This window comes from Gekko japonicus, unplaced genomic scaffold (assembly GCF_001447785.1).
Source record: "Gekko japonicus isolate JY-2015 unplaced genomic scaffold, Gekko_japonicus_V1.1 scaffold299, whole genome shotgun sequence".
In the NCBI taxonomy this organism is placed as follows: Eukaryota; Metazoa; Chordata; class Lepidosauria; order Squamata; family Gekkonidae; genus Gekko; species Gekko japonicus.
Genome location: NW_015170896.1, coordinates 1090608 through 1103962, shown reverse-complemented (window position 1 = coordinate 1103962; position 13355 = coordinate 1090608). Strand labels below are relative to the sequence as shown.

The window sequence follows — 13355 nt, the reverse complement described above, 5'->3', positions numbered from 1 at the left end:
GAACGTTCCCCTGTGGCTGCTTCCTTCTCCCCCCCCCCCCGCGAGTATCGCGGGTTCCCCTTCTTGTTGACCCTACACTTGGTTTGTAACTAACCTTTTTGGGTTCTTGATTCAAACATTTTTGAGTTAAGTCCCCCCCCCTTCTTTCCTTTAACAGAGATCACCTGGAGAAAATGGCTGCTTTGGAAGGTGGATTCTATGGCATTATACCCCATTGACATCCCTCTCCAAACCCCGTTCTCCTCAGGCTCCACCCCCAAAATCTCTAGGTATTTTCTAACCTGGAGCTGGCAACCCTATGGGGGAATAACGACCCTGAGGAGCAAAACAAGGGGGAGCTGGAGCAGGAGAGAGGAATTGGTGGTAAATTGCCAAATTAGTGTGGATCCAGCCCCCAAACCCATCACTACCCACAGCGCATGAGCTTCTGGTTTGAAACTCTAGGCGTGTAATTTGGACCTCAAAAGAAACAACTGCTAGGGGGCCCAGTCTGGGTTGGGATCCCAAATGCTGAGCGGGCCCTCCTCCCCTGGACGAAGTACTCATCTGTACTGTACCACACAGAAGCATCAGTCCCGTGTTGTTTGGCACTTGCTGTGCTGCTGTGACCAAACTGGCTCAGTGCATGAGTGACAGCAAAAGGTTGTATGATTTCCTACAGGCAAGGCCATGTGCATTCTGGGCTTCTGCAATCGTATCTTCTATGGTGAAAGGAGGGGGGGGAAGCAAGTTTCTAGTCCTTATGAACAGACGAGGTTTAAAATGCTTGGGTAAAGTCTGATGCCATTAGAGACACCAAAGAGGTTCCTGCATCCTTCTCATGACCAGGTAGAAACAGCAAAGATCATGCAAAATAAGCAGAGGTGGTTGGTTTGCCTAATTTATCCAATATACAGAATTTGGTTTTTGGATATAGATATATGCATTCTATGCAACTCTGAACTTTAACCCTGGGCTGCTAGGCACCCATTGCTCTGGCACGGACAGTTATTCATCTTTTACCATCTGCAGGGCGATCCAGTGCTCAGAGGCGTGAGCAGTCTTCCAGATCGAAGAAGGAATTCTCATCCCCAAGCCGGGACATACCATCTGTCATCATGGATGTGAAGGGTGAGATTCCAGGGTGTGGAGAACAGGGGTTCTCGTATGCTGTGCACAACTGTACTAGTATGGTGTAGTTTTTAGTATTGGACTGTGATCTGTCAGCCTAGCCAATCTCACAGGCCCAAGTGGGAGGCAAGCCATTGGCCCACCAGGGAATTCCCTGGTGCCTACAATGTCCAGTCTGTCCCTGAGCTGAAATGAGAGAGTTTTCGTATGCCCCTGTTTTCGTATGCCCCTTTTTATTTAACTATGTCTTGGTATGAACAGTGAGCTGGATCCCACAGAGCTGGCATCCCTACTCAAACCTGCTTTGCTGCAAAGTCTTGGGGAAGATAGCAGTAAAGCCAGGATTAGGGTTACCAACCTTAGGTGGAACCTGGAGATCTCCAGGAATTACAACCAACCTCCAGACAACAGAGATCTGTTCCCCTGGAGAAAATGGCTGCTTTGGAGGGTGGACCCAATGGCTTTATACCCCACTGCAGTCCCTCTCTTTCCCAAATCCCACATTCCCCTGGAATTTCAAAGAATTTCCCAGGAATTTCCAAACCCAGAGTTTGCTACTCTACCAGGATGGCTGCTGTGTCAGTAGGAAAGTTCTGGTTTTCCCGCCTCCATGTCAGTCATTTACGCTGACCCCATCCCTGCAGTGGCCGTTTCCTCCCCTCACCATGGGGTTGGGAGGAGGGTGCTTTTTATTTTAAATCAGCAATTTCATATTGCCATACCGTTATAAGAATAGATGTAGCAGGTTCTGTGACTTCCTGGCTTTCAATTTTTCACAAAAGGGATTCTCTAACTTCTTCCATGGTGGAGATATAAGAGGTAAGGCATAACTCTGTAAAAGGAGATGCTAGAGACTTACTTTTAAAATAAAAGAAAGAAAGGAAAGAAAGCTGGGAATTCACACAACCTGTTAGGTAAAGGTAAAGGTTCCCTTGCTCGAAAGCCAGTCGAGTCCGACTCTAGGGTTGCGGTGCTCATCTCCGTTTCAAAGCCGAAGATCCAGCGCTATCCGAAGACGTTTCCGTGGTCATGTGGCCAGCATGACTAAACACCAAGGCGCATGGAACGCTGTTACCTTCCCACTGAAGTGGTACCTATTTATCTACTTGCAATTTCTTGCTTTCGAACTGCTAGGTTCGCAGGAGCTGGAACTAGAGACGGGAGCTCACTCCGTCACGCGGCACACTCGGGTCTCGAACTGCTGAACTACTGACCTTCCACAGCCTGCAGTTCAGCATCTTAACCACTTGAGCCACCGCAGCTCCACACAACCTGTTACACATAGCTTTATAACAGCATATCGGTCCCTGACTTGGATAGCCCAGGAAAGCCCGATCTCATCTGATCTCGGAAGGTAGAGCAGGATCAACCTCCGGCAAGTACTTGGATGGGAGACCTCCTTGGAATACCGGTGGCAAGGGCAGGCTTTATTCAGCCACCTCTCTGAATATCCTCCTGGCCTCCAGTAGGGGTCAGTCACCAGAGGTCACCATGACTTCCAGGTGCACACACACACACGCACATATAAAAAACACCAAAAAATACAAACAACAACAACAACCACACCCCAGCATATTGGTATAAAACTGCAAAAAACATTTTTTTGAAAAAGTCCCAGTGGCCCTGGTGAGGGGTAATGTCTGCTGCTGGGGGATGAGGGCAAGGGAATTGTAGGGTAACCTGCCATATGGAAGCCCCATTCTGTGCTGTGAGAGCAGCCATAGCAGCAGTGGGGAAACCACACAAGCCTGTTCCTGTGTGGAAATCGCCCAGAAGTGACTGCTTCTCTGCCTCGTCCCGTTTAGATTCCAAGGAGAGCCCCCAGAATGAAGGCTTGGAATCTGCAGAGTCCGAGGATGCTCATAGTGAGCTGTATAACACCTGTTCTCTCCAGAGCAACTCTGGAAGCGAGGAAGAGGCATCCCAGGAACTGACTGTACCACCCTCACCCATGAAGAAGCGCCGTGACAGGATGCTTGTGCAAAGAGGTAAAAAGTCTTCCAGCTCAAAAGAGCCATCAGCCAATCCAGTCTCCGACTGGCTGGGTTTGGTACAGTGCATTCTGGGAATATGGCCGAGAACAGTGAAGCAAAACAGTGAAGCACTGGAGACAGACTCTTCTGATGAGAAAGAGGGAAGGAGGCAGGCAGATTGCCTGGAAAAGGCAGGTCAAACAAATTAGGTCCACTGGCACAAAAATTCCATATCTCCCCCTTGCCCCTACCATGACTCCGGGACCATCTGACCGAGCCATGAACTGGCCCTGCTTTTTTGGAATGCTTTATTTTATAAACCAAGCTGCTCCTGCAATTGTGGCTTCTCACCAAAAAGCCCCCACAGTTAATACATTTAGAAATAACATGGTGAAATCTGTCAGTTTTAAGCTATTGGGTATTCTTCTTTGGCAGGACTGGCTCTGGTCATTTTGGTGGCCCGTGTCCACACACCCCTCCAAGTCCTGGAGGCTGGTGGGAGTGGCTAAATTGGCTTGGCTGTTACTGTATGTTCATGTTTGTAATCGGCCAAGCAATTTGTTAAGACTAGTTATTAATTTCTTTTTTAATATAAAAATGAAGCCGAACAAGGTGGTCTAGAAGCCTGGGCTCACGGCTTGATAGGCTAGCAGGATCTTGTGGAGGAGCCAGGATTCCTGAGTCCTGGCTGAAAGAAGTGCAAGCCACAGGGCAGAAGAGGGCGTGAATGCTTCGCCTTGTCCACCCACACCCCTTAGTCACCCACCCACCCACCTCTTCCCAGGGTCTCTCACCAACGGAACGAGGAGTGTGAGTGAAGATGATGAAGATGAAACAGAGGATGCCGATTTCCAGGAGGATCAGGAGGACACGCTGAGCAGGGTCATGTACACCCGTGAGGAGATCGGCGTGTCTAATGTAAGAGGCTGAAAATCACACAGGCATGAGTGGCTACATGCGGGTGTTCCCTTGGGGATATTTTCGGCTTGAAAGGCAAGCTCTGCCTCTCCCGACTTTGGTTCTGTAAAAATGTACATGTTGCCTCTCACTATCACATGAATTCCCTTCCCCCCCCCCCGTGCCCCAGGTGGGCTGTTGCTCCACTTCCCTGTTTTCTTCTGTCACCTGCACACTCAGGTGTGTGCCCTTATGTCCAAACAAGAGAGACAACAGTCCAGGGCCAGTTCCAGGTTTTGGTGGGCCCTGGGCTGAGAGTGCCCGGGGCCCCCTCCTCTCCTCACCACTACCCCCACCCCCGCTCTCACCTCTCTGCCCACCTGGTTGTCTTCTCCTTCCCTACTACCCACCCATCCAGCCTTCCCCCATTCCCTTATTTCATTTCCCGTCCTCCAAGTGCTCACACACCCTTTCCTGACTTTGCCGGGCAGCGCATGCAGTGCTCACAACAAGCAAGCCTGGGAGCTGAACAGGTGTGGAGGGTGGCAGCGGGACCCATCAGAAGACCTGGGCCTCGGCAGCTGCCCCAGCTCAGGATAGGCTGCTGCTCCCTCGGCATCCGTCACAGCAGGGAATGATCTGTCTCGAGAGAGGTTCCAAACCTCCTTCCATCACGGCCCACCTTTTCTTCTCACCCCGACAGACTCCGAGTGGGGAATCAAGCATCCCGATGTCCCTCAAGGTGGACGACATAGAGGCGTTTGTTCTCAAACCTTGTCCTCAGGGGAGCACAGTCCAGTGTCGCATCACACGGGACCGGAAGGGGATGGACAAGGGCATCTTTCCTTTCTACTACCTGCATCTTGAGATGGAAAATGGAAAAAAGGTAGCAGCCAGCAGGAGATAATTCCGTTGTTGTTGGGTTTTAATTCACAGGGAACCGGTTTTTGCCATTGGGACTGATTAATTCTCATCTGACTTATTTGACCTCGTATCCTGCCCCATCCCAGATATTCAGGCCAGGTCATCTGTTGTTTAAAACTGTTAAGAGGTACCCCTCTCAGTCTCTGCCATCCAGTTATTGTTTTTGAAATGTGTTCAGGCTGGAATTCTGGTGAACCTACATCTGTGCCCAGGATTGAACTTGGTACATTCTGCAGATAACCCATGTGGTCTACAGCTGAGGGCCAAGTAAACTGTGATTTGGGTGGAGAGAGAACAGATCCACGTGTTTTTACATATGTGTCCACCTGTTCATGTCTAAAGTGAGGGGGTGTCTTTTAAAAAGAACAAACTGAAGTGCTTGGTCAAGGGGAGGTGAACTCCTGCTCCTCCCACATCTTCTCATGACACCCTCCCTTGCCATCAGCACCTTTGGCTCAGCCTGGCTTTGATACTGATACTGGGGGTTGTGGGGTATGGTATGGAAGGGAAGCAAGTTTTGGCTCCCCTGGCCTCGTCACTTTATTTATGGTGGACATATTTACAGGGGACATGAATAAATACAGATGGAACCTTCCCGTCGTATCTAGTTTGGCCTAGAGCTACAATCGCCCTTGTGTTCTAGGAATTTAGATGGCACTCTCTCTGGCCTTGGCGACCTCAGTAAACAATTGACACTTCTTAAGAGGACATTCTTCTTGTCCAGTTCAAATGGTGGCAATGGTTCATGGAACAGGAAAGCGTCTCAATCAGAATGATCAGTCTATTGCAGATAAATTTCTCAAGGAAATGGTACAAGGTCTGAGTCCGGTGGCACCTTTAAAACCAACAGAGTTTAATTCTGGGTATAAACTTTAGTGTGTACACAAAAACTTATACCCAGAATTAAACTTTGTTGGTCTTTAAGGTGCCACTGGACAGAAACATTGTCCTGTTGCTTCAGCCAACACGGCTATCCACCTGAATCAAGGAAGTGGTGCAACCCATACCCGTTCCCATACTCTTGTCATTGTTTAGCAATCCACTCCTGGGTTTTCTTTGGCTAATTTTATGATTAAAGAAGCCCAGATTATTCTGTGATTAGTCTGGATGGGAAAGATGGCTCAGAGAAGGGATTCCGATTAGCATTAGACTGGGGATCTGCAAAAATTGGCAGGTAAGATGAGCACCAGATGGGGAATGGTGGCAGTCAGGAAGAGATTCTGGCCAGGACTCCATCTCGCTGACCTCTGGGCATCGGATTATTTAGCCCCCTTTTCAGTTAAACAAGCCTATGCTATTATTAAACAAAGATTTCTCGGCATCAAAAGGCAAGAACTTAGGGAACGCGCAGCCAGCAGATGCTCCCCAAGTAGGCTGGGGACTTTTGACACGGGCTCCACTGCGAAATATCTGTTAAGTTTAACAGGCCCACACTATTGCAGAGCATACATGCTGGCACGCTTTAATGTTCTGCCATCGGAGGTGCTTTTAGGGAGGTACCGCCAGATACCATATGTAGACAGACTTTGTCCTTGCTCTCTAAAAGATATAGAATCTACTACACACACCATACTTCATTGCCCCCTTTATAGGGATATTCAGTCTCGTTTCATTACTCCACTTCTAGAGGGTAAGAGCTGGCATTCTGATGACTCAATTGTTCACTTTCTTCTGTTTAATTCTAATTGTGAAATAATGGAGGCTTTTGCAAAAAATTTATATTATGCAATCAGAAGACGAGGCTTGAATAGCCAAGTGTAAGTGACTGATGCACAGGGGTCGTTTCGTAGAAAAAGAGCTAGGGGAACTCATTAGCATAACTCATTAGCATATGCCACACCCCCTGACATCACCGGAAGTGTGTCATAAGGCCACACACCCCACCCCCAACGAACTTACCTTCCCTCTTCTCCTGCCTCCTCCTGGCTGAATGAGGGCCAGAAGCGGGGCTGCCGGAAGCAGAGGGCGGGGCTTCGTCATGTGCCCCGCCCCCCGTACCTCACCCGGGGGCGGGGCTTCGTCATGTCCCCCCCCCCGAAATGACCTCTGCTGATCCCCCCCGAAATGACCTCTGCTGATGCATCTTAGTATTTTGCTTTATTTCCATGATGTCTTGTGCTTTCAATGTCAATAAAGGTTTTGTGTGTGTGTGACATCTGGGCATTCTTCTTCAGCGTTTCCTCATGTCTGGACGGAAGAGGAAAAAGAGCAAGACTTCCAATTACCTCATTTCTCTGGATCCCATCGATCTGTCACGGTGCGGGGAGAGTTTCATTGGAAAAGTCAGGTGTGTCTGTTTTCTCCCTTATGTTCCTGGGGCAGTTGTATATCTCAGCTTCATTCCTCTTACAGGCAGCTCTCCAGGGAGGGTGACACAACATGGGTCACATGGCTCCTTAACATAATCTCTGCTACAGCCCAGGTGCCATCTTGGGTCTAATAGAAAGGGGGGGGGGAACCACACACACACGGTCATACACACACACTCAGAACAAGTGAGGCATTGTCTTTATTGAACCAATGAATGCTGGAAGCAGTCTTTGGAGTTATACACAGGGCTATTTTGGGGCAAGAACGCACAGGAACGGAGTTCCGGCTGGCTCCTAAGTTGGCCACACCCAGCAGGAACTAATTAGAATTGGCTACATTAGGGGTGTGTGGCCTAACATGCAAAGGAGTTCCTGCTACAAAAAAAGCCCTGGGTTTTGACAACAAGGTAAACAGAATAAGAAGCAAAAGGTGAATGTGGCTGGATGACCACACTTCTGCTAACATGGGGGTGCGGCCTAATATGCTAATGAGTTTCTGCTGTTGGGTGTGGCCTATTATGCTAATGAGTTCCTGCTGGGCTTTTTCTACAAAAAAAGCCCTGGTTATACACCAAGTGTTTTTTCAAAAGTGAACAGGTCCAGTGGGTCTTTTGCCCAGCAAAGACTTCTGATTGACCATATTGCTTCAGCCACCAAAGCACGTGGATCTTCACTGTGTGACTGGAGATAAGCTGCAACAGTCATTTTGTGGCTGGCTCCATCTCCTCTGTGGCAGCCATATTGTGGCTGCACCCACCCTAACGTTTCAGAATTCCAAAGGTGCCTGCAGGCTCAAAAAGGCTGGGAATCCCTGATACAGGCCTATTATGCACACACAGCTTACTGCAGAGAATCTGCGCAGTCAAGCCTTTGGATTCTGGGCCTGCTGTACGCACCGTTCTTTTTTCTCTGGTGTATTTATTCTGCAGCTACAACCAAAAAGGCTGGACTGTGCAGATCCTCTGCAGTAAGCTGTGGGGAACAGCCCAGCTGAGCTTGCTGTGCCTGCAGGGAGCCGATGGATCCCCGCAGACCCAGCTCTGTGCTGCCTCCTCCTGCCACAGTTGAAACTGGGCGACAGGACAGAGCAGCCCAGCGGGAGTCACTTCTTTTTTACAGTGATCTGAGACTAGCAGCAGTCTTAAATCGCTAGACTCATGCCACTTGTAAAAAAACCTTAAAATGTAAAACAACGAGGGACACATTGATGAATGGCAGAAGGTACAGATTGGGCAGAACCAGAGGTCATTTCGGGGGGGAGCGCGGGGGATCGCAGTTCCCCCGGGTGAGGTATTGGGGGGGGGCACATGACGAAGCCCCACCCCCTGCTTCCGGCCGCCCTGCTTCCGGCCCTCATTCAGCCAGGAGGAGTTGGCCCTATGACACACTTCCGGTGATGTCAGAGGGTGTGGCCTTATGACACACTTCCGGTGATGTCAGGGGGTGTGGCATATGCTAATGAGTTATGCTAATGAGTCCCCCTAGCTCTTTTTCTATGAAACGACCCCTGGGCAGAACGACCTGGATGTGGGCATGGGAGTGGCCTACAAGGGGCTGGAAAAGGATGGGAGGGAAATCCCAGGGAATCTGTATGCTTTTGAATTACCTTCAGCTTGGAAGCAAAGCAAGGGAAAAACCAGCACAAAAGCACTCTCAGAAAACCTGGGGGAAACAGCAAACAGAAAGCGAATTGAGCACTGAAGGGAGGGGAAACAGTGTAGATCGAAAAAGAAAACCCGTCAGACAGGCATGGTGAAAGTGCGGCAAAGCGCCCATGCATAATAGGCCACAAAGTGATTTTTTTACATTGATTTTTTTTTACATTGAATCCTGGCTGTTATCTGGGAAGCTCATCCTCAAGGACAGATTGGACATGATATCAGGAATTTGTCAACAGTCTTTAAAGGTGGAAATAGTAGTTGGGGGGGCTTGAATCAGAAGTGAGCCATGGCAAGGAGTGTGGAGCAGGGTGTAATCTCCTGCACCATTTCCCCAATTTCATTCAGCACCCCAGAGCTGTGTTTTTTTTCCTCACAGGAGAACATACGGCCATCATGTAGGTTTATGGATATTTCTCCCTACATGGCACATAACTGGTCAGGTGGGAATTGAGATCAAATCTAATTTTTCCCCATGAATGTTGCAGTCATATTCAGCACCCTCTGCAGCAATTACAACCGTGCATGGTTGGGAGATCCATAGTTGAATCCTCAACAGACTTATGCCTGTCTAAATCCATTTAAATCCAGTTCTACTTAGGATTGCACTGCTGGTTACATAATTATTTAAAGGGACTCAAAGTGGCTTACAACCCTGAAAAATGGACGATATGCATAAACCAATATATGAAACAGCAGCCTACATCTTGGGTGGCCTGGGCTCAAATGCTGGCTCCTCTGAAGACCTGAGCTGCCAAACCACCAGCTAACCAGGTTCCCTGCTCTACTATTAGCATTTTAAAGAGAAAGATACATCATTTAAAAGGCCATGTTTATTTGCCTTTAAAAAGGTAATAGCAGGGCAGGGGTGGAAGCTGAAGCCTCAAATGCCCTGTCCTTGTCCTGCACTGTCCTGGGGCAAACTGAGGCTGCACAAGTCCAAGTGATAGAATTTTAGTCTCTCCTGCTTGAGCCCTGAAGGGAGTTCATTAGCAAACACTAGCTTTTTCAGAGAACTACATTTCCCAGGGTCCTTTGGGTTAGGGTTGCCAGCTCCCCTGGTGGAGGTGGGGGTCCCCTGCCACCAGGCCCCACCCCATGCTGCTGATCAGTTGGCTGGGTGGGGGACTTACCAGTAGAGAGAGGAAGGCCCAGGTAACATCCCCGGTGACATCACTTTTGGCGCACACAGGAAGTGACGTTATCACACCAGTGACATCCAGGTGACACTCTTGTATTTGGGCAAAAACTCTACGGTAGAAGCCATTTTTACCATAGAGTTTTTGCCCAAATATGAGAGCATAACCAAGATGTCACAGCTTGATGACATTATTTCCACTGTGTACTGGAAGTGCCGTCCCCATATCTCTTGGGCCTTCCTCTCTCTCCTGGTAAGTCCCCTCCCATCCCCCGCTGGTTGGCAGGAGGGCAACCCTACTTTGGGTTGGGAGCCATGACCATAAAAGGTTACGTTCTGCATTATCTTTTTCAGATTCTTTGGTATTAGTTTGCATTTCCCCCCTTTTTTATTGTCATCATCATCATCTTTTTGGGATTATTTGGTTACTTTTTTGGAGAATCAAATAAAGGGAAATAAAATAAAATGAATTTTGAACTATGCAAGCATCATTTCCCTGCTTCTAGATCAAACGTGCTGGGAACCAAGTTTACCGTGTTTGACAGTGGAATCAGCCCAGAGAAGAAACCTTTTGTTCCAGAATCAGCTGAGCTGCGGCAAGAGCTGGTCGCCATTTGCTATGTGAGTTTCCCTCAAAGGAGGATGCTGCCAGGGTATGGAGTCAGGCTTTGTATCACACGTGTGATGCCTCCCAGGCATACATCTGTTTGTGACCACACCAAGCAGGGAGAAGCAGCAGGAGCCTCCCCGCCGCCACCACCACTGCTTCCTTTGCCTCCTCAAACCACCCCAGGGAGCCCTATCGCCTCCAGTGTGAAACTTACATGTTGCCAGCTAAGTAACCTGTGCCAGGAGGCAACATCAGGGGAAGGCCTCGGCCTCTCTGCCCTGTGGTTGGCCCTTCAGAAGAACTAGTTGTCCCACTGTGTGCAACAGCATGCTGGACTAGATGGACCCTCACGTGACAGCGTGCTGGACTAGATGGACCCTCACTGGTCTGATCCAGCAGGGCTCTTCTTAGGTTCTTACGAGGCAGTTGGAGGAGACAAGAAAGTGTTTAAATCAAAGTTGCTGGCTTCTGTCTATGCATCACCTTTTTAATCTCACCTCTCAGAGCTCAGAACAGTGTCCGGGCTTCTCCCCTCTTCCATTTCAGCCTCACTACAACCTTGTGTTGTAAATTAGGCTGAGAGGGAGGGAGAGAACACATGTGGCTGGCTCAAGGTCTTCCAGTGAGCTCTGTGGCTGAGTGGGGATTTGAATCCACGTCTCTCCAGTCTTAGTCTGACCCTCTAACCACCACACCACACTGGTACATCTGCATTTTAAAAGTCTAAGAAGATACCCACATGCACACCACCAGGGACAGAAAGCTATTTTGCAGAATGGTGCACCAATCAATGATCCAGTATCGGTAGCAACTCGACAGCACCTGTGGAATGAGATGCAGAGTTTAACACATTTCTTCCCCATCTCCTAGGAAACAAATGTCTTGGGCTTCAGGGGCCCACGGAAAATGACGGTGATACTCCCCGGCATGTCCTCGGACAATGAAAATGAGAGGATTTGTATCCGGCCTAAAAATGTGAGTGGGTTGCTGCTGTTGGCGCACTTCTGGGGGCAAAAGCACCCGACACCAGACACTTGATGTGTATGTGTGTGCCCACAGGAACACGAGACCTTACTGATTCGGTACCAGAACCGGAACATGCAGAACCTGATCAAACTCCACAACAAGATGCCAGCCTGGAACGAGGAGACCCAGTCATATGTCCTGAACTTCCACGGACGTGTCACCCAGGCCTCCGTCAAGAACTTCCAGATCATCTCGGATGACGACCGTGAGTGGCGGGCAGGTTACAAGGATGCCATTTCCGGGGGGGGGGGGGGAGGGCTTATGGCCTGGTCCTAACCAGGTTTATTTGGAAGTAAGCTCTATTGCTATCAGGAGGACTTACTTCCAAGTAAGTATGCAGCATGCTGGTCAAGGGACCCAGGCGACCTGAGGAAGGGACCCAAAAATCAGGTGAAAGACAGATGCCCTTGTTTGTCTTTTGTATGCTCAAAGAGGGCATTAAGTACATGAAGGGAAGGAAAAAGTTTAAATCCCTTTCCCCACCCCTTGGCCTTGATTTGAGTCAGGGCTGAGCATACCAGAAATTTACCTTTAAAAGACACTGAGAGGTGTTGGGATGTCCATCTGGTCAGGTTTGCCCCCATGCAATAAGACAAGAGGCCTTTGGATAAACGGTTGCCCTAGATGGATCGAGGGTTTGGTGCAGATTGCACGAGTGATGTAGGGTATTTGCTGCATCCGCGAAAAATTGGCTAATGTAGACACAGCCATGTGAGGACCCTCATTATGGCCGACTGCCTCAGCTCACCATCTGTCTGTGGAGAGAGAGCTAGGCAGAAGGGCGGAGGTTGTAGGAGACAGCTAGGAAGAGGGATGCATGTCTGCGTGAGAGGAAAAGGCTGATCATGTTTCTGAGGAAGCCTCGGTTGGAGGTGTAGGCAGAGGGACCGAGTTTGCTATTCCATTGCTGCCCTTCATCTCAGTTGTCTGTTTCTTCCCCAACCCACAGCCCAGTACATTGTGCTGCAGTTTGGCCGTGTGGCACCCGATGTGTTCACCATGGATTACCGCTACCCGCTCTGTGCGCTTCAGGCCTTCTCCATCTGTCTATCCAGCTTCGATGGGAAGCTTGCTTGCGAGTAGAGGCCCAACCCAACCCAGTTTCTGACCACCGACCCCCTGCGGCTTTGCTCCGGATCGTTTCCTGCTGTCTCGTGAAACTGGACATCATCTGTTTGGTTTTCAGTATCGCTCGCCTCCGTCCTCTGACTTTCTCATACTTATTGGGCAGGGGCGACGCCATGATCTTTTGTCAACGTGGACCTCCACACAACCTGTTACTTCAAGACAGTCTTCCCCTTGTTCTCTCCCATTTGTCAAGAATGTTCTTATCAAGTTCTCCCAGTTTGTTGTAACCCCCCTGACCTTCCCTTATCATTTGCTTTGGCAACCAGATTTCTGATCTGTGCAGCTCTATTGTTGAATATCATCACTTTGGTTCAGGCTTCATAAGCCTCAGCTCAGTTTTTCCAAAACTATCTCCACGACAACACACTACGCAGGGGAAACAGGCCGCCTTGCCAGGTGTAGAAGACAGCTCCGTTACGGAAGAAACAGCAAATGGTGAAGAAACAGCACCGTCTGCCAGCTTCATGTATTCATAACAAGGGAAGGAGCAGCCATGCTGAAGGGGAATGGGAGCCATTTTGATACGATGAACTGAAGCCGCGTCACCCACCTTCCCTGCTTTATAAAACTGGGCAATAGATT

The 13355-nt window shown here is 49.2% G+C and overlaps 1 protein-coding gene across 1 annotated transcript in view; it reads left to right on the top strand.

The window, feature by feature from the left end:
- Nucleotides 1-12728, top strand: part of TULP2 (tubby like protein 2) — a 22004-nt gene extending 9276 nt beyond the window's left edge. Inside the window, exons 6-14 of the mRNA XM_015418524.1 lie at nucleotides 1012-1110; nucleotides 2916-3098; nucleotides 3868-4001; nucleotides 4684-4866; nucleotides 7079-7191; nucleotides 10516-10630; nucleotides 11490-11594; nucleotides 11679-11850; nucleotides 12595-12728. Coding sequence (XP_015274010.1) covers nucleotides 1012-1110; nucleotides 2916-3098; nucleotides 3868-4001; nucleotides 4684-4866; nucleotides 7079-7191; nucleotides 10516-10630; nucleotides 11490-11594; nucleotides 11679-11850; nucleotides 12595-12728 — 1238 coding nt within the window. The remainder of the gene's footprint in view (nucleotides 1-1011; nucleotides 1111-2915; nucleotides 3099-3867; nucleotides 4002-4683; nucleotides 4867-7078; nucleotides 7192-10515; nucleotides 10631-11489; nucleotides 11595-11678; nucleotides 11851-12594) is intronic.
- The last annotated feature ends 627 nt before the right edge of the window (nucleotides 12729-13355 follow it).